The following is a 19,064-nucleotide window of genomic DNA, read 5'->3' as shown; positions in this document are numbered from 1 at the left end:
TTTATCAGGCACATGATGGAGTTGTATTACAGTACCTGTTAGTGTTGTCAAAGGCAAGACAGATTCAGTCTCTATCACATCAGATGCCTGGATAAAGCCATGTGGTGAAGGAACGATAAGTATCGTTTCATCATCAATTGTTGTTTGATCAACTTGTTCTTCTATGGTAGGAGATTCTAAATCCTAAATAATAATTAAAAAGAGAGATTCTAACTCATATTCCTCATTAGTTTTCCTTAAGATCACAAACATGTTAATATTTGAAAGTTAAATCCTTTCAAACCTAATCTCATTTTAAAATTAGACTATAAAGGGGCTGGCCCCATAGCATAGTGGTTGAGTTCAGCGTGCTCCGCTTGGGTGGCCTGGGTTCATGAGTTCAGATCCCAGGCACGGACCTACACCACTCATCAGGCGTGCTGTGGCAGTGACCCACATAGAGGAAGACTGGCACAGATGTTAGAGCTAATCTTTCTCAAGCAAAAAAAAAAAGGAAGATTGGCAGCAGATGTTAGCTCAGGGCCAATCCTCCTCAGCTTTTAAAAGAAAAAAAAATATGAACGTTAAGGTCTTAAAATGGACAAAATAATAACCTCATACTCCAACGTACTAAATATTAACAAAAAAAGAACTTAAAAGTATCAATTCAGTTATAGGTCCCCTGAATATAGGAGAAACAACACTGTTATGCTATGGGGTGATGTTCCTAAGCTGAATCACAAAGATCTACTAACCACCCTCAGGAAAATGCTTCCATGGGTTCCAACAAACATTTTTGAATCTACTGGAAGTGAAGAGGGAAAGGTTTTAGTGAGAAACCAGGGTAAGACAGAGCAACACTGCTGGTTGACTGATACTTGTGAGGTCACAGGCAGGGGTTTGCACTTTGTTTGTCTAAAGAAAAGAGGAAGGTACTGGAGGATATCCCCCCATAAATTATTTCTAGGCTCTCTCCAAACTTCAGATTTGAGTTCAAGGCAAGAACTTCTTAGGCTGTTCCCTTAAGTGCAACTTACCTCAGTAACGTAAGCCCGGGCTAAATGAGAGGGTGATTCCTCCTCTTGTTTAAGGTCGGTGTCAGAGATTTCTTCCTCTGTTCTGACCATAACACTATTCATCAGTTCTGTGCTACTTTGGTCACTGAATTTGGATACGTGAGCATCATTAAATGATGGCTCTACAGTCATCTTAGGCTGATGAATTTCATCTGGGAAAGTGTCTGCTTCTAGGGCATCTGGAGGCTCAGGAAAATCAGATGAGTGAATATCATTATCTACAGCCAGTTCTGCTTGGGATATGGAAGAACTGATGTCCTCTGTGGCAACAGTTTGAATGATGACTCTTGGTGTGTGACACTGCACTGTGACGTTGTCACTTGTGTTCAACAAATGTTCCGGCTGTAAAGTGTTAAAGAAAATGATCAGTGGCAAAATGAAAAAGTACCTACCAGACTTAAGTTATAGGCAACAAATGGCATTTATAAGTGGTATCCTAGTGACCCCCCTCCCACACTCTCACCTCTGGAACTACAGTGTGCTTATGACTATTTTTCTAGAACCCCTGTTCTTTACCAAATGAGGCTTTTGCTCTACTAATGTCCCTATTCCCCTTAAGGTAAGTCCACCTCATGTAAGGAGACAGAAAGGATATACCCCAGTGAAGGCACAGTGATGGTATAAAATATTGCCCCTGGGACAACAGCAGTAGGAATTGTTTAAATAAATGTTCTCCATTAGTTTTGGTTGTTAATATTTTGTATCAACTAATCCTGGTCCCTAACATGCACACAAATACTTGAACTGAGCTCAAAACTGATTTTTACCCCTAGAGATACTGTTATTGAAGACCCACAGGTTGTATTAAAAACTAGAAAAACATCCTGTTATTTCTGGTGACACTTATCATTTAGTCAGTCTTCTCTACGGGAACTAGAAAAATCAAGCAATTTATGTAAGGTGACGTACGGATAAAGCATGAACAATGATCTGTTCAGGAGAAGCAGGAGCAGCAGCTGTCAGGGTTACTGTGGGACTAGCAGTCAGAGTTAGGGGAAGGCCTTGGCTTGAGCTTGTTTGAAGTAGGTAGGTGCCTGGAGTGCCAGTGGGCTGTAAATGGAAAGACTAAAGAAAAAAGAAAACTAAGATCAGCACAGGTGCAACAGACTACTGACGATGCAGATTTACTAGTATCCATTAAGTCTAGCTTTACATCCAAAATGGGAACATTAATTTACTAGCCACAAATGTACTTACCAATTGTGAAGGTACAAACAAGTAATAAAATGAAGGGTATAATCTTGACTATTAATTGTTGTAAGTCATTACATGGCCTGGAGGTTTGATGTTCTTCACTCCTGGATATTTCTGTGGTCTGGTCTTAGCTTTTTGTTTCATGGCACCAAGACATAGTCACCTAAGCCACTGTTTCCAGTGCAGTAACTCAGCACACCCAATCTTCCCTCTTTATTCTTTTTCTGTGGCATGTAAAAACTGGCAGTCTCCCAGTTTGGGAAAAAGCTTCAGATTTTTGAAAAGGCACTATAGCAGTGTTTACTTACTTGAACAGATATTTTTCATAGTATGATTTTAGGAAATATTTTTTATATTAAGGAGAAATGTACAGAAATAGCAATTAGTGTTCTGCTAAAAGAAAAAGAAAATTCCTATGTGAAAAGCTGGTTAAATGATTTCATGATAATAAGCTTCTACATAATAATTTGTTTGGTTGATCCTAATGCCCTCAAGGAAAAGTATTTGCACTTAGAGCTGGAGGTTAGTCACATACGTAGCCTGTTCTTTAGTCCGACGTGGTCCTGTGGACTTCAGCCAGAGCAGCTCTCCTGGATACCCACTCACTGAATCTCGGTTTCCTTCTTGCTGAAGTGGGGATAATAACTACCTCTCATGGAGAGTTGTGAGGATCAGAAATGATTACTACGGGGCCTGGCACACAGTGGAAACTCAATTTCTTTCCTTCCTCTCCATAACAGTGAAAGCTGATCATTTTCCTAGGGGTTGTATTTATTAATCACATATGGTCAGGCAATATAGTAAATACTTTATATGTACATATATGTATTATATATATGTATTTTATTTAATATACCTAAATACGTTTAATGCTCTTAGTTTTGAAGCTGAGGCACTATTATCATCCTCTTAGTAAATCAGAAATCTAAATATTTGATTGTGACCCCATAAATAAAAACCTAAACACATACCCCAAATATATGTGTATGTATTGTTATTTGGCCGGGGGGCGGGGTGGGAGGTAGAGGGGGAAAAAAAGTAAAATCAAGTTTTTTTCTTCCTGTGACAAATGGTCATCTTATATATGCCTATTCTGGAGACCACTGGGTTAGGAAACGGAGGCTCAGATTAAGTAAGCTGCTGGCAGAAGTTCCAAAGAGAACCTTTTGTTATTCTGACCATCCTCGTGAGAATGGCTGTGGAGAGGATAAATAAACTCTTGTACTAATGCCCCTTAGGTTCTTCACAGCAAATAAATCTTGACGTAATTTAAATAAAAACCTACTGTACACTTTCTTCACGAAAAATGCGGTAATTCTGGGTTTACCTATTTTAGAAAGCCGGGCAAGAACTGGAACTTTAAAAAAAAATTTCCATCACCCCCAAAAGAAACCCCATTTAGGTTAGCAGTTATGCCCCATTTCTCCCCAAAACCTCTTAGCATAAACCACTAATCTACTTGCTGTCTCTACAGAGTTGGACATTTCAAATAAATGAGAGTCACACACTATATGGTATTTTGTGTTTAGGTTCTTTCACTTAGCATAATATTTCAAGGTCATAGCGTGTATTAGTACCGCGTTCCTTTTTACTGCCAAATAATTGTTTGTATAGCTACAGCACATTTTATTTACCCATTTATCAGTGGATGGACAATTGAGTTGTTTCCACACTTTTTGGTTATTATGAGTATTCATGTACAAGTTTTTACGTGGACATATATTTTCATTTCTCTTAGGTATACCTGGGATTAGAATTGGTGGGCCAAATGGCAACTATATATGTTTAACCTTTTTAGGAACTGTAAGATTTTTTTCCAAAGTGGCTACACCATGTAGGACTGGAGTAGTGCAGGAGCCAGTGCAGTGTTTACTGAAAGAATGTTGTTAAATAATTCATTCCACAAACCTTTTCTCAAATAACCAATATGAACTTTTTGGTTATTTATTTGTTTATGACTCAATACAAACCCACAGTATGTACTCTACTCATTAGCACTATCATTTCCATATATAAAAAGAGCTTATTATTGGTTTATATACGGATGAAGAAAAAGACTAAAAGTGATTGTAAAAGCCTAAGTTTGATTTATATTGTTTTTTAAACGTGTCAAAATCATGGACATAGTTGCACTTAATGCCAGTTATTTTTTTATATTTCATTTACTTATATAACATTTCTAAAACTGATACCAACTGATCTTTCTTATGCATAAAAAGGGCCAATATCTACTTTGTGAAGTATTACTCACTGGAAGAATCTCAAACGTCTGTAGTGTTCCACTGTTTAGTGTTATTGTTTCTGAGTCAACAGTAGCAGCAGGAGAGTCTGTTGAAGCTGTGGTAAGAACAAGGACAATAATAAATAAAATACTTTATAAATTTCCCTCGTGTACTCAATTATTATGAAAGCAATCTCATATTGAATAATTTGCCTAGAAACCTAAAGTCATTTAAATTTCTTATGAGATAAGAAATCTAATGGATTTGTCTGGGTTGGCACAGATCAGGGGTTAGCAAACTATGGCTCACAGCCAAATCCAGCCCACTACCAGTTTTTGTAAATAAAGTGTTATAGAAACACAGCCACGCTTGTTTGTTCATGTATTTTCTATGGTTGCTTTTGCATTATAAGAGCACAGGTGAGAAGCTGTGACAGAGACAATATTTGTTAACCTCTGGTACAGATCATAAAGTATTTCTAATATTAGGAAGTAAGAAGAATAAACTAAGGCTAACCTGCAGAGATAGAAGCTTGGTAAAAAATAACTTTTCCTGGACATTCTACAGTTTAGATATCTGGAATGGCAGTCCCAGAACACTAGGCTTCAATTCTAGTGACATCACTTCCTAGCAATGTAAAGCTGGGCAAATAACATACTTTAACCCAAACTAATGTTCAGAGACGTTATCTGTCCTGCCTATCCCATATAATTGTTGTGAGGATCAAAAACATGAGATAAATATAAGCTACAATTATTTCAGGAGACCACGACGGAAGACTGAACACCACTTCAGACATGAGATTGCAGAATCTTTACAGGGATGTCAGCTGAGGCTCAGACTTGATTAGTGTCTGCAAAGGTTATATGAAACTAAGACTAACTAGAAGAAATGTGATCTCTTTTGTTGCTTTCGGTCACACCTGTAAGTAAATGAGTGTGAAAAATGATTCAGAATTGATTTTTAATGTGTAGTGTTTGTTAGTTTATTATATTCCGTCTATAACTTCTCAGTTTGAAAGAAATGTGACACCTTTAACTAAAGAAATGCACTTCATTCACGTTATTTCTCTTACTAGTTGATGGATTCTTAAGATCATACCTGGAATAATTTGAAGTGATTCCAGACAAATACCCTAAATCAAGGGTAAATAAACTATGGCTGGGGTCAAAATGTGGCTCAAGGATAAGAATGGTTTTTACAATTTTAAAATTGTTTAAAAACAAAACGGGAAATTCCACAGAGACCTAGGTGGCCTGCAAAGCATCTAACATACTCATATTTACTGCTCTGGCACTCAAGTTTGCCAATCCCTGACCCCTAACCTAAAGAAAAAAACAATCATGAGATTTTAGCCTGAATGCCAAGAATAATGGGTGTGTTGTAAAACTCTTAACTATACTCACATTTCTTGCTGGAAAAAATAAAATTATTCTAAATACTTTTAAAAAGCCATACTGTGAATGAATATTAAGGTACTATTTATAAAGTGTTTGCTGTTTTCCCAATAAGTGTCATCGACCCAATAGCCAGGGAAAGTTGTAACAGTCTCCGTGCACAGCTGACACATAGCCAATAGTAGTTCTCTTACGGTAGACTAGTAATTGTAGTTGCTCTGCACTTTTCAAGACTATAAAATAAAACAAGCAAGGCCAAAGAAAAGAAATTCTTCATGCTTTATTATACTGGTAGAAAGCCAAAGCAAATAACCAAACTTAAAATAGAACTTTTAAGAATAAGATAGGCATGACTGGTTTAAAATATCTCTAAAGAAACCTTGAGGGCTAGACTCATGGCCAAATGACTAAGTTCGTGTGCTCTGCTTCGGTGGCTCAGGGTGTCACCGGTTTGGATCCTGGGGGTGGACTTAGCACTGCTCATCAGGCCATGCTGAGGCGGCATAGTAGAACCAGAGGGACATACAATAGAAATATACAACTGTACTGGGGAGCTTTGAGAAGAAGAAAAAGAAGAAGATGAAAAAATAGATTGGCAACGGATGTTAGCTCAGGTGCCAATCTTTAAAAGAAAAAAAAAAAAAAGAAAGAAACCTTGACAGTCATTGCATATTACAGATATATAGTGTTAATAGCACCAGTAGGTGGCCCAGTGATTCTCAAACAGAAGATCATAGGGTACACTTCAGAACCTGTAGGGTGTTTTTATTTGTCCTAATGACTGAAAAGCACTACTGGCATTTTGTGCGCATCCTGCAGTGTGTAAGACAGCCCTGCCAACAAAGAATTGTCCCCCACAAAATGCCAATAATCCCCTGGTTGAGAATAATACACAGTGATTGCTATACTCTTGGCAATGACCTTTCCATAGGCAAATAGCATTATGGAGGGAAAAAAAGATGGAGGTAACAGTAAGTGAAGCATAATATGGTTCTGAGAATTTTATTCTTATTCCTTTTCTGTCACTCTGTAATGGAAAGAGAAGTAGAATGATCAACTTGGCTTACATCTTATGAAATAAATTTCCCCTCTCTGTAACAATTGCTGAGTCCTTGTATCTCATTTAGCACAAAAAAATGTCAGAGGCTAGGGAAAAGAGAGGGGTAAACACAACAGTTCCCATAGGGAACTGGCTCTTTACTCCCGTAAGAAAATCTTTTTCAACCTCACCAAACCCATTTCTTTCACATACCACTTCAAATCCATTCCCAATTTCTGTCTCTTCTGGCGAATTACTACAAAGGATGTGCCATCTTATGACCTCTACTTCCTTGCTCAAATGACTATATTTTACATAGTTTTCTATTAATCATTAATTCCTTATAACATCTAGAAAGTAAGATGATTTAAAACTTTTTAATGGCTGGGCAGTTATTGGTCCTTCTGTCACACATTCTATCCTTTGTGCAAATATTAAGCTAATTAACATAAAATGCCTTAGATCTCCTTTAATCTTTCAACTTGGATAAATTTCTATCAACATTCTAGAAGAACAAAAGGTGTCAGAGCCATTAACCAAATAATGTAGGTCAAATAGCAAGGAGTCTTGAGGTTCAAACACTTACAGACATGGGTGATCTGGACCGGAATCTGTAAGGCTGTCATGGGGCTTGAAGAGATGGCTGTAGTGTCTTCCAAGCGGGCAACTCTGATCTGAACATGCTGTACGCTGGAATTGGAATTACTGTTTGGAAGTCCAGATCCTGATTTATTCTCCAAAAGCGTTGGGTTGTTTTTTTGATTCTCGTGTAACTGTTTAAGACCTTTTATTAAGACTGAAGGGAGATGGGTAGACAAAAAGAACATTGATTCTCTCCGACAGACCACCATCTAAGCAGCAAGGGAGGTGGAGGGGGAGGGTAGGGAGGGAAAGTATTTGGAATAAATAATTGTATACTGGATGTGCGATCTTACCAAAATAATAATCAAAATATTTTAAAACTACAATCTGTCCAGAAATTTTTGGGAACATTATCCATCACAACAGATTTAAAAATTCATAACATAGTACTGTTCTTGCCATCTAAGAGACATTTAAAAAATAGCTATTGTGAGGAACATGGAAATAAGACATTTTCTATATCCTAGGGCTTCTTGATAAAATTCTCACTATTTAGGAAGAATATTAGTAATGCTAATGGCCGGCCCGATGGCCGAGTGGTTGAATTTGTGCAGTCTGCTTTGGTGGCCCAGGGTTTGCCGGTTTGGATCCTGGGTGCAGACATGGCACCACTCATCAGGCCATGCTGAGGCGGTGTCCCACACAGCTCAACCAGAGGCACTCACAACTAGAATATACAACTATGTACTGGGGAGCTCTGAGGAGAAGAAAAAAAGAAAAAAGATTGGCAATAGTTGTTAGCTCAGGTGCCAATCTTAAAAAAAAAAAAAAGAAAAGTAATGCTAAGTAGCCTATTTTCATTTTTAAATGAATAGTGTACTCCAACCCTCCCTCCCCCCACCAAGACTTGAGCACTTGACTGTTTTAGCCACAGCAAGAACATACTCAGTGGGTGGGAGTCTAACTCACGACTCCAGAGTAGCAGCTGACCTTTTCTGAACAGTAATATGCAACCACTTTGAGTTCCTGTTCATGAAAGCAACTCTAGACTTGCCCTCCTCCATTAGTCATGATAAACTACATCTGTCAGGTGATGCTGCAGTCTGGTTGGATTCATGCTACATTAGTATCCATTCATTTGTCTGGTTTTAATATCAGATTTATAAATCTATAATTGGGTGTTTAATTAAAAAAAAAATCACATTTTCATCAAGCCAAAGTTCCTCAGCATTTAATCTTCCTTTGGAAAAATGGGGGAATGAATTCGATTACCTAAATTAAACAGACTGTCCAACTTAGTTTTAGTGCCTAAGCGCAAAGTAGGCAATGAAGTAAAAAGTGGGCTATGCCTCACTTTTAAGCAAACCCAACTTAAAATCTAGATTTACATAACAAATGAAATTAGAAATTTACAGAGCCTTTGTTCTAAAAAAAATCAACCCGAATTTATCTAAATAACAAATCTAGTTAAGATTTTGAGATTATTCAACTCATAAAAGTTGATTTAAACTTAAGTTTTCAGAAATAAATCATGGTACACAATGAAAATATGTATGTAAAATTTATTTCCTCTTCATAGTTTATGTGAGAGAACAAGAATGTATGCAAATGTATATGTTTTCATCTTAGGTGCTTTAAGAATTACAAATCACATAAACTTCTCAAGGGAAGAAAAGACAAGTATCCAAAGAAATAGGGCAGTTTAAGCGAATATCTACTGTGATTCATATTTCCTTAGCTGAGGCAAAGAAGTTCTAACCTCCAACTCAGAAGGAGTAAATATGATAAGACGAGGGAAGGACTTAAGAAGCAAATAATACATTACCAGGGAACGAAACATCCTTATGGTTTGCAATTTGCCTTTTGATGGTCCACCATTTACTTCGAAGCCACTGTGGTGAACGGACACTGCTCCATCCCTCCGCTAATAGATCCCAGTTTATGTCATTTTCATCAGCTACATCAAGCTCTGCTATCCTACAGGTTACAAATAAGCATGTGTTAGATGTTAATTTATTTCTCCATAAGAATGCTCCTCTGACTACACGTGATGGCACTGGCAATAAAGGGAATGGCAGGTTATGTCATTGAAAGGATTCCAGGAGTGCAGACCTGCATCCAGAGCTAAGAGCTATGAGATATCGCCAGCAATAGCCTTTCGTAAACGGTCAGAACCACATGAAGCACTGTGAAGGAAAGGGAGTAGCTACAGATTAGTATAGGATAAGAACAGGTTTAGTTGTAAAGTATTCTGCAATGTTTTATAGTGTAATATACTAAGTTATTTCCTGGAGCTTTTCTGTTTTTAAAGTGAACAAAAATGTCTAGAAATAAGCTACTCATAAAGATGACTAGTTGAAAAAAAAAAACTAAAAACAAAACCCAAAACAAAATAAAAAGACAGAAACAATAATTCAGCAGCAACCAAAAAAGCACAACCAACACAACAGTACGACCAAATTTGGGGTTTTAATAGTCTATTCATTTTCTAGCTTTAACAGTCATGAGGATTTTGATTTTCAGTAGGGAACAGCAACAATGACAGCTTTTATTACTTCAGTGTCTCAAATGTTTTCTTGCCGGTATTTTTGCCCATTTGAGTCACTGAGACTTAATGGTTAAACCAACTAATTTAAAAAATAAGCTTGGGATTATTTTTTTAAGGCTATGTTTGGATATGGATGAAACGGAAGTGTCTGATTTGGTCCAGTTTGAAGGTGTGGGGTAACTGGACTAGACCCTCTTCTCGGCAATCTTAGCACAGTATTAAAAGATCGAAGGGCATGGAGACTGAACAGCTCTCTTACCCTCACCGTGGTCCTCCTAGGCTAGGACTGAGGCACACTGGTGGGACAGTGGAAAAGCTGCACTGCCGCTGCCTGTGCCGTACCTGTCTGTGGATATAGAAGGGACTCTAGTCTCCACACCTTCAATCTGGTACTTTGCATAAGTACTAAATCCATTAAAGAGGAGCAAACACAAAACAAAAAAGAGCTCAATATGAAATACTTAGGATCTTAAAGAGTGGCTCTATATGGAAAGGATGGTTTTCAGACATTAGGCATCTAGGGAAACCAAAAAAGGAAAATCAATCAAGACATCCACAGCCATTAAGCAGTTTTTGTCATTAAAAGATGTAGGACACAAACCTGAGGATGAGATTGATTTCATCTTCCTTGGTCCACTCAGTACCTCCACTCTGTTTCCAGTTCAGGTAGTTGAGCCATTTAGAACGACACTGCTTTTCTGAGCGGGTACCCACTCGTTCTGCCACAGCTGCCCAAGACACACCCTGTGTGACTATGTCACCTGGCTCAGTGCTGGTCAATTCATGAACCACCTCTGCAAGTCTCTTTTCTTCTTCTTCAGTCCATTTCCCTAAAAGAAGGAAATCATCCACGCTACTACTGCCACCTTCTCCTTTTTTTGCAAATCAGATTCCCTTCGGTTCCAAGGACTGATAGGAAGTACGCAGTAGTACTAAAAGTATTTCTGAATGACCCTTAGGTGGGAAATTGCATATACCCATAAGACAGTTGCATTTTACTAGCCCATTAAAGTTCTTAGTACAAAAGAAAATATAGAATCCTAATAGAAGTACTGACTGACTCTTTAAGAAAGAAACACTACCCACAACATAACTAGAAAGCATTATGAACTCTCAAGTTATACTAAGTCCTAAGTGGGAAGAGCTTCACTGATGGCTTGATGGACACAGAAACTCAGGCTTTTTTCTTAGTCCCACGTAAGATTCCCTGCTCTGCAGAAGTGCAGTAAGCTCAACAGAGACCATTACTTACAGGAATAAATGATGAGGGAGAAGTGGAATAATACCTATGGCTTCCCCTCATTTTAGTAAAAATAAAACCTAGGTTTATACCATCTCCTTTCCCTACTATCCCAACTCCAAGCTACTGGGATGAAATGTAAGTCTGAAACTGGTACTCACGCATATTTTTTTTTTTCCTGCTTTATCTTCCCCAAATCCCCCCAGTATATAGTTGTATATCTTAGTTGCAGGTCCTTCTAGTTGTGGCATGTGGGACGCTGCCTTAACATGGCCTGACGAGCGGTACCATGTCCGCGCCCAGGATCCGAACCGGTGAAACCCTGGGCCACGGCAGCGGAGTGCTCGAACTTAACCACTCCGCCATGGGGCTGGCCCCTCATGCATATTTTTATTCCAAGTTTTCCTGAACCCATAAACCCACTAATAACATCAAATGTTCCTCTTGGTCTTTTCTTGAGCTTGAGCAGAAAAACAGAAAGGAAAAAAAGAGAACTTTTTACTTCTTCCACTTCTGTTTCCATTTTATTACCAGTAGCTAAAAACTTGTAGAAAATTTCAAAAAAGCTATGTGCCTGCTTCAGGGATTCATTCATTCAACAATATTTACTGAATCTATTATGTGCTAGGCACAGCTCCGGATACCATGTATTCAAGACAAAGTTCTGCTCTCCTATTTTAGCGTGAGAAGAAAGGAGGAAGAGCTCAAACTGTGCTGTCCCATGGTGTGGTACAAACGAGAGAATCCTGATCAGAAACAACGCAAGGAAAGGAAGCAGGCAGATCAACCCCTCAGGCTGGCAATCAGGGAATGGCACGGTGTTTTTCCAGATTATGCTAACAAAAGCGGTTCTGTACTCACAGCATCTTACGAGGACCTCTGGGGTCCTATCCTAAATCTAAACCTCCCATTCCTGCTTCCTTCATTAAGCTGTCATTCACCACAGCATGACAAGAGTTGGGAGAATTTATATTCTCACTGCCTTGGAGGCAATAGTGCTGGTGGAGCGGTTAAGCAGGAAACACTCCCGAGTCCACTTTAGCAGGGTACGGGGCTGAGGATAGAAAATACATTCTCTGGAAGCTCAAGCTTAACTGGAGAACTATTTTTTTATTGAAAGACTAAGGATAGATGGTGGATCCTTCAGAGAACATTAGAGCTAACAGGGAACTATGAGATCACCTATTCTAACCTCTTCATTCTACAGAGGAAACTGAGGCTCAGAAAGGTTAAGTAAGAATTAGTGGCAGAGCCTAAACACTGTTGGTCACAAAGGTTAGGTTTAACAGTATCATCAGTACATTTGTATAGATTAAGAGTTAAATACGCATTTGTGGTATGGCCTGGGGACTGAAACACCAGTCACAAGTTTTTTCTATGGAAAAATATACTTCGAGTTTGAAAATAAGCAAAATACATAGAAACCTTTGGAACACAGCTTCTTCCTAAGTTGGGACCCGCCTGCAACTAAAGTTTTTCATAAAACTTTGATAAGCTATTGTTAATACAGCTAAACAGGTAGAGGGGTTTAAATTAAAATTATTTCCTGTATATATGTCTTTAAAATACCTGTATATAAGCCTTAAAAGAAATACTTCCCCAAGTGGAGCAGTTTTGAATTGCTGCAAAATGGCAACAGGCTAGACCTAAAACCTTTGAAACTAAGGAACTGTTGTGTCCCTGTGAACAATGTTACCTTACACAAAAGCAAAAAATAAAGGACTAGTTGGATCTATTAAGTTTGAAGAAAAAGGAAGACTAGAAAATAAAATTTGAACTAAAGTGAATGACAAATTTCTTCCCAGAACAGCAGAGAAAGCAGTATCTGAAGGGGCAGGAAGCTCAACTGGTGACAAAACCACAAGCAGCACCACACACAATACCTGTGTTGCAAGTATCCTTCATCAGTCGGCACCGATCTTTGACGGAAGATGCACTTCTTCCTAGCGCCGCCCCTATTGTTGCCCAGTCATTGCCATGCTTTATCCGGAGCCTAAAACAAGAGTCTGCCAATCAGCATTTGGTTCAACTGTTTCCTCCCTTTTAATTTCATCATTTATTCTTCATTCTTCTTCTTCCCATTTGATTGGTTTGGAAGTTGTGGGCAGCAATACTTTGAGAGCCAAAGTTTGAAAGTGTGGCCTTTTTTTGGGGTCCACAGTTGTCTGTGGGTGAAAAAAAAAACAGGCAGCAATTGCCTTTTTCCTGGGTCAGAGAAGAAATAAGTAACTTGGATATGTGTTCAAAAAAGACCAAATTTCCCCTCAGGTTATTGATACAATCTCCCAGGCAATCCCCAGATTTTTCCCTTTTGAGTATTCCTAACAAGCTCCTCAGATATCTGAAAAAGTTTGACAAGTCCTTATCATCATAAACAGGATCAACTTTCAATTTTTCTCATGATCCATACAATCCATTAATCCATACTTAATTGCCCCAAGTCATGAAGCAAAATTATATTTCCTGTGAAATAGCCATTATAGGGTAGAGTCAGCCCAGACATTAAGTGAAACATTGCCAAGTCACCGTTCTAAACTAAGTCACATAGCACAACCCTGGTTTTGATCCTGGGTTTTAAGTTTCCCAAATGTAGTCTTCAGGCCACCAAGGATGGCCATCGAGTCTCTTCTGTAGCCCCTATTAGTGGTCTAAGGATGCATTTCATTTGGTAACTGACAACAGGAGGAGACTAAATTTATGGGCATGGCTACTCTGTGCAGGCATGGATCTGATAAGTTCTATTTATGATCAATCATGCTTAGCAGCAGGAGTAATCTATACCAGTCTACCAAAAATCTCTTGACATTTTCAAACTACAACTTTCAAAAACATAAGACATTAAAAAACATTAAAACCCAACTACCAGAATTAATGAAAAAAAATTTTTTTAAACTTACTCCTTGAGCTTTTCAATTTCTTCAGGTGTATATCTAGAAATTTAAAGAAATTTAAAAAAAGATCAATTAAAACAAAGAATACTAAAAACTAACAAAAATCAGAATTTCACTCAGAGAGGCAAATGTTAAGTCACTTAGCATAATGACAACGTTTTTAAAGTAACTAATTTCAAAGTAGATGAATAAAAATTAAAATTAATGCTTCTATTTTCTTTTAAAAAACAAATATTTTTAGCTATAATTAAAGAGAGAACTGCACAATTTTCTCTAGGAAAATTGAACATTTAAAACATATTTACTTCTATGCTAACTCCTCCTTTATTTCAAAATTAGGTTCAGGCACTCTAATATCATAGCTATTCCGAAAGATTTATGAATGACATCGCAAACCAGAGCTAAAAAAAATCTATGATAAATTCTCATGAGGCACTGAAAAATTTAAAATTCTCTTCATTTCGTCTACCCATGCATGGACATCTCACACACTCTTGCTTCAATATAAAGACCTTATTGTTTAGTGGGCAAGTACTCAATACAGCCAATGAAATGTTTTTCTTTTTTTTAAAAAAGCAGTATCTAGTAAGCCATACTATTACTACCTAAAATTCCCAAAGAGAAATTAAACATATGTCAATAATACTATATAATCAATGCATTGAAAATATGATGTGTTCCCATAAATGTCACCTATAACAGAAATCCATGCATTGTATCCAGAAATTTAGTTGTTTTCCACTATAGTTTTAAATTAAAAAAAAAAAGAGTCACTGACCTAGAAAATGCTATATATAAAAATGAATATGAAAAATGTTATTTAAAGTTCATTTCACACTTCCTAAATCTTTAACCACTATTATACTTTTTATAATGTTAGTTTACTACAAAGCAGACTTTGATATATTAAGTCAGCTAGGTCTTTAACTTATATGATTTAGATTCTAATTTCTAAAAGGGGCCTTATTATAATAAGGTTTCACCATATTCACATCACGACCTGGAGGAAAAAATATTAACACAACAGTAATTCATAGCTGTCTCCAATTAAGGCTTTGATCATAACTATTTAAAAAAATGATAATTCCTTAAATATTTCCCCTGATTACATGAAAACATGCAGTATTACAAGTTTTCATACTTTCCCACATGGTTTCTGTCATCATACATGCGAAGCACTCTTCTATAAACTGCAAACAAAGGCCGGTTCAGACCCCATGCTATAGTCCTGTAGAAATCTTTTCTTTCGTCTTTTGACATCTCAAAGATGATTTCTGTGGCATCTTTTATTCCGCGTGCCTAAATGGGTTACATTTCTTTGATTTAGGGATTTCTGATAAAATGCATATGGATATACTACGCTTTTTAAAAGTTGTTTTTTTATGTTAAAGATCATCAATGGCATTTAGAAAAATAATGTATTGCTAATTCATTAATAAGTCAATTATAAACTTTAAAATACTTCTCTTTTAAATATTTAAATATTTCTATTTTAAATTTCTAAGAGACAATAAAGTGATACTTAAATGTTCCAAAAATAAATGGTATTAAATTCAATAGAATCAAGTTCTGTCAACCCCTCTTAAAATTATAAAAAATTGAAGCCTAAGGAAAGTAGAAGAAAATCATAAGAACAAAATTAATGGAATCAGGAATCAAAGAAAGCAGAGAAAAGATAAGCAGTGCTAAAAACTGGTTCTTTGAAAAGATCCATGAAGACTAATAAAATATGAAAAGATAAACTTATGGCAACACTAAAAAAAAAAAAGACAAAACAATATTAGAAATGAAAAATGGGGCCTAAGTAGAGATGTACAGAGATTAGACAGTTGAACATTATGAAAATTTTATGGCAATAAATTTGAAAACTTACATAAAATGAATAAATTCCTAGAAAAAGTCGACTTACCAAAACTGACTCAGGAAGAGATAGAAAATCTAATAAGCACAGACCATCAAGAAAATTTAATCAGTTATTAATAATTTTCCCACAATGAAAACACCAGGCCCAGATGACTTTACAGACAAATCCTACCAATCAAGAGAAACATAATTTTGATTTTAAACTATTCCAGAGTAAAGAAAAAAGGGGGAACATTTCCTCATTCATTTTATTAGGCTAGCATAACCTCAACAGCAAAACTAGATAAGAAAAATTTCAGAAAAGAATTTTCAGGCCAAGCTCATTCATTAACACAGATCCCCCAAATCCTTAAAATATTTTAGCACACCGAACCCAGCAAAGTATAAAAAGATTAATCAATGCAAAATGTGAGCTTATTCCAGGAATACAAGTCTGTGTTAATTTCAGAAAAATTATTACTGTAATTAATCACGAGTAGAATTATGAAAAAAAAGGTAAAATCTCAATAGGTGTGGAAACAGCATTCATAAAATTCAACATTCATATATGATAACACTCCTGGCAAGTTAGGATTTGCTGATAATCTGATAAAAGAAAAATATATAACAAGTATAAAGATCAGAAAAGAAGAATCATTTACAGATGTTATGTATGTAGAAACCCCAAAATTTATGAAATAATTATTTGATTCACAAGAGTATTTAGCAAGGCTGCTGGTTACAAAATCAATAATAAAGTCAGTGGCATTTCTATACAAAGCTCAAAAATCTTTAAAAATTCTCATTTAAAATAGCATCAAAATTAAAAGCATTAGGACTAAATCTTAGGCAAGTTATGCAAGTCCTTTATGGAAGAAAACATAAAACTAATAAAAGACATTGAAGAGGAACTAAAATGGAGAGTTATACAATGTTCTTCAATAGGAAGATGGAATATTGTAAAGATCTTAATTCCCTTCAAATTGATGTACAGATTCAATGCAGTACCAATAAAAACTTCAAGAGTTTTCCATTCTTTGCAAACTGACTCTAAATTTGTAAGGCAAGAGGAAAGGGCCGAGAACAGCCAAGAGATTCCTGAATAGATTTGCCCCATCAGATATAGGGACTTCTGAAGACAGTGCTATACTGGTGTAGGTATCGCCAAACAGAATCTGGGAACAAATCAGAATTCCTAGAAACAAATCTGTGGAAGCCTGACTTAGGACAGAATGGACACTGTAGATTGGGAAAAGGCTGACATTCCATAATGCTGCTGGGACAAATGTCATGTCATCCATACAAAACAAAACTAAAAAAATCCCAACAACATTGAAACCCTATCTCACAACTATAGGAAAAAATCAGTGTGAAAGGCAAAACTATAAAACTTTCATAAGACGATATGTGAGAATATCTTTATGCCCTTAAGGCAGAGGAGGATTTCTTAAACAAGCATGCAAAACATAAAAGTAAAAAGATGATTAATTTTTATCTTGAAATTAAGAATCTTTGTTCATCAAATGACACCTAGAAAGAAGGAAAAGACAGGCCACTAAATTGGGACAAGGTATCTGTAATATAAATAACCAAAAAACCATTAGTCTCCAGCATAAATTAAGAACACCTAGAAAAATGAAAAAGAAAACCCCACAGAAAAATTGATAAAAAGACACACAAACAGGAATTTCAAAGAAAATATGTAATCAGAGAAATACAAATTAAAGCCATAATAAAATACCATTCACATCCACCAGATTTGTACAAATTAATAACAAAAAACTAAAAAGAACCCAAATGACCATTAACTGTGGAATGGGTAACTTAACAGTATATATATGTACACAATGAAATCCAGTTAAACCTATCAACAGAGGATGGATCTCAAAACATAATATTGAACAAAAGAAGCCAGTTACAGAATATCCAGAGAATGAATCTATTATATAAATTTCAGAAAAAGGTAAAATTACTCTGATATACATTTTATACATTCTTGAATGTATGAAACTTCACAGTAAAAAGTTTCTAAATTTTAGAATCTTTCCTAAAATTATACAGTTTCAATTCCACAAATAATTAAACCTAAATATTTACAGCTCCTACATGAAAGGCACTGTGTTGCAGGATGACTATATAGAGATAAGAAGATTCTGCTTTTGTTTGCTTGTGGCTATTCCTTTCATTTATCCTTTTACCCAAAATATGGAACATGACATCTAATTAATTTGTTTAAAAATGGCTCCACAATGTTCTTAGAAGAGCACCACACAATAAAAACTATGTGAAACAAATTATCTTTTTCCAGGATCAGTATATCTTTTTGGACATTTCCTTTTTCTGCCAATCTTATCCCCATTCTCCCAATCATCCAAAATAAAAACTCTTAAGTCATTCCACCTCCTTATTTTCCTTCTTCTCCAACATCCAGGAATCAGGCTTCCTCATAGACTAGTTGCTTATCTGCCCTTGTCCTGCCAATTCCATTTCCACCACTGTAGTTTACTTACTACTACATCTCATCTTACTACTCTCGTCTGGTCAACTGAAACAGTCATCTAAAATGTCTCAAATTTTAGTCAGGTTCCTGCCCTTTATTTACAAAGTTGGCAGGGTCCTTGGAGATCATTTATTCCAATCCCCTAGACAAGAAACCAGCTTCTTCATTCCCAAAGTTCAGTGTTCTTACCACTCATGATTGCTTTATCTGAACCTGCAGCATTTTTCGCAGTCTTAACTAAAGTGTGTGTAATCAGTGGATGACTTTAATACACCTCTGCGTACATTCTCAATGACCACTATATTTCTGTTTCTCCTATAACAATTAGCTTGGTGGGAAGGATCTTTATTCAACAATAAAGAATTAAAGTTATTTATTCTTTATACTTTACAAGGCTTAGTTTGGGAAGAGTGCAGCTTAAAATTAAGCTTAAGAATGTGGACATTTTAAGCAGCAATGTATTTATAATAGTGAAAAATTATAAACAATCTAAGTATCAAACAAAGGGGGATGATTAAATAAATACTGTACACCTCTCATTCCCAAACAATGCT

The 19,064-nt window shown here is 36.3% G+C and overlaps 1 protein-coding gene across 4 annotated transcripts in view; it reads right to left on the bottom strand.

The window, feature by feature from the left end:
* DMTF1 (cyclin D binding myb like transcription factor 1) overlaps positions 1 to 19,064 on the bottom strand; it is a 45,321-nt gene that overhangs the window by 1,533 nt on the left and 24,724 nt on the right. For all 4 annotated transcript variants that reach the window (XM_014853366.3, XM_014853369.3, XM_014853368.3 and 1 more), the window contains 10 exons: positions 15,310 to 15,467; positions 14,175 to 14,207; positions 13,161 to 13,270; positions 10,639 to 10,867; positions 9,315 to 9,466; positions 7,494 to 7,703; positions 4,501 to 4,586; positions 1,965 to 2,120; positions 1,017 to 1,397; positions 36 to 183 (listed from right to left, as the gene is read on the bottom strand). In XM_014853366.3, coding sequence (XP_014708852.1) covers positions 36 to 183; positions 1,017 to 1,397; positions 1,965 to 2,120; positions 4,501 to 4,586; positions 7,494 to 7,703; positions 9,315 to 9,466; positions 10,639 to 10,867; positions 13,161 to 13,270; positions 14,175 to 14,207; positions 15,310 to 15,467 — 1,663 coding nt within the window. The remainder of the gene's footprint in view (positions 1 to 35; positions 184 to 1,016; positions 1,398 to 1,964; positions 2,121 to 4,500; positions 4,587 to 7,493; positions 7,704 to 9,314; positions 9,467 to 10,638; positions 10,868 to 13,160; positions 13,271 to 14,174; positions 14,208 to 15,309; positions 15,468 to 19,064) is intronic.

This window comes from Equus asinus, chromosome 1 (assembly GCF_041296235.1).
Source record: "Equus asinus isolate D_3611 breed Donkey chromosome 1, EquAss-T2T_v2, whole genome shotgun sequence".
Taxonomy (NCBI): Eukaryota; Metazoa; Chordata; class Mammalia; order Perissodactyla; family Equidae; genus Equus; species Equus asinus.
The sequence above is the reverse complement of the archived record's forward strand: the minus strand, read 5'-3'. Positions and strand labels throughout refer to the sequence as shown.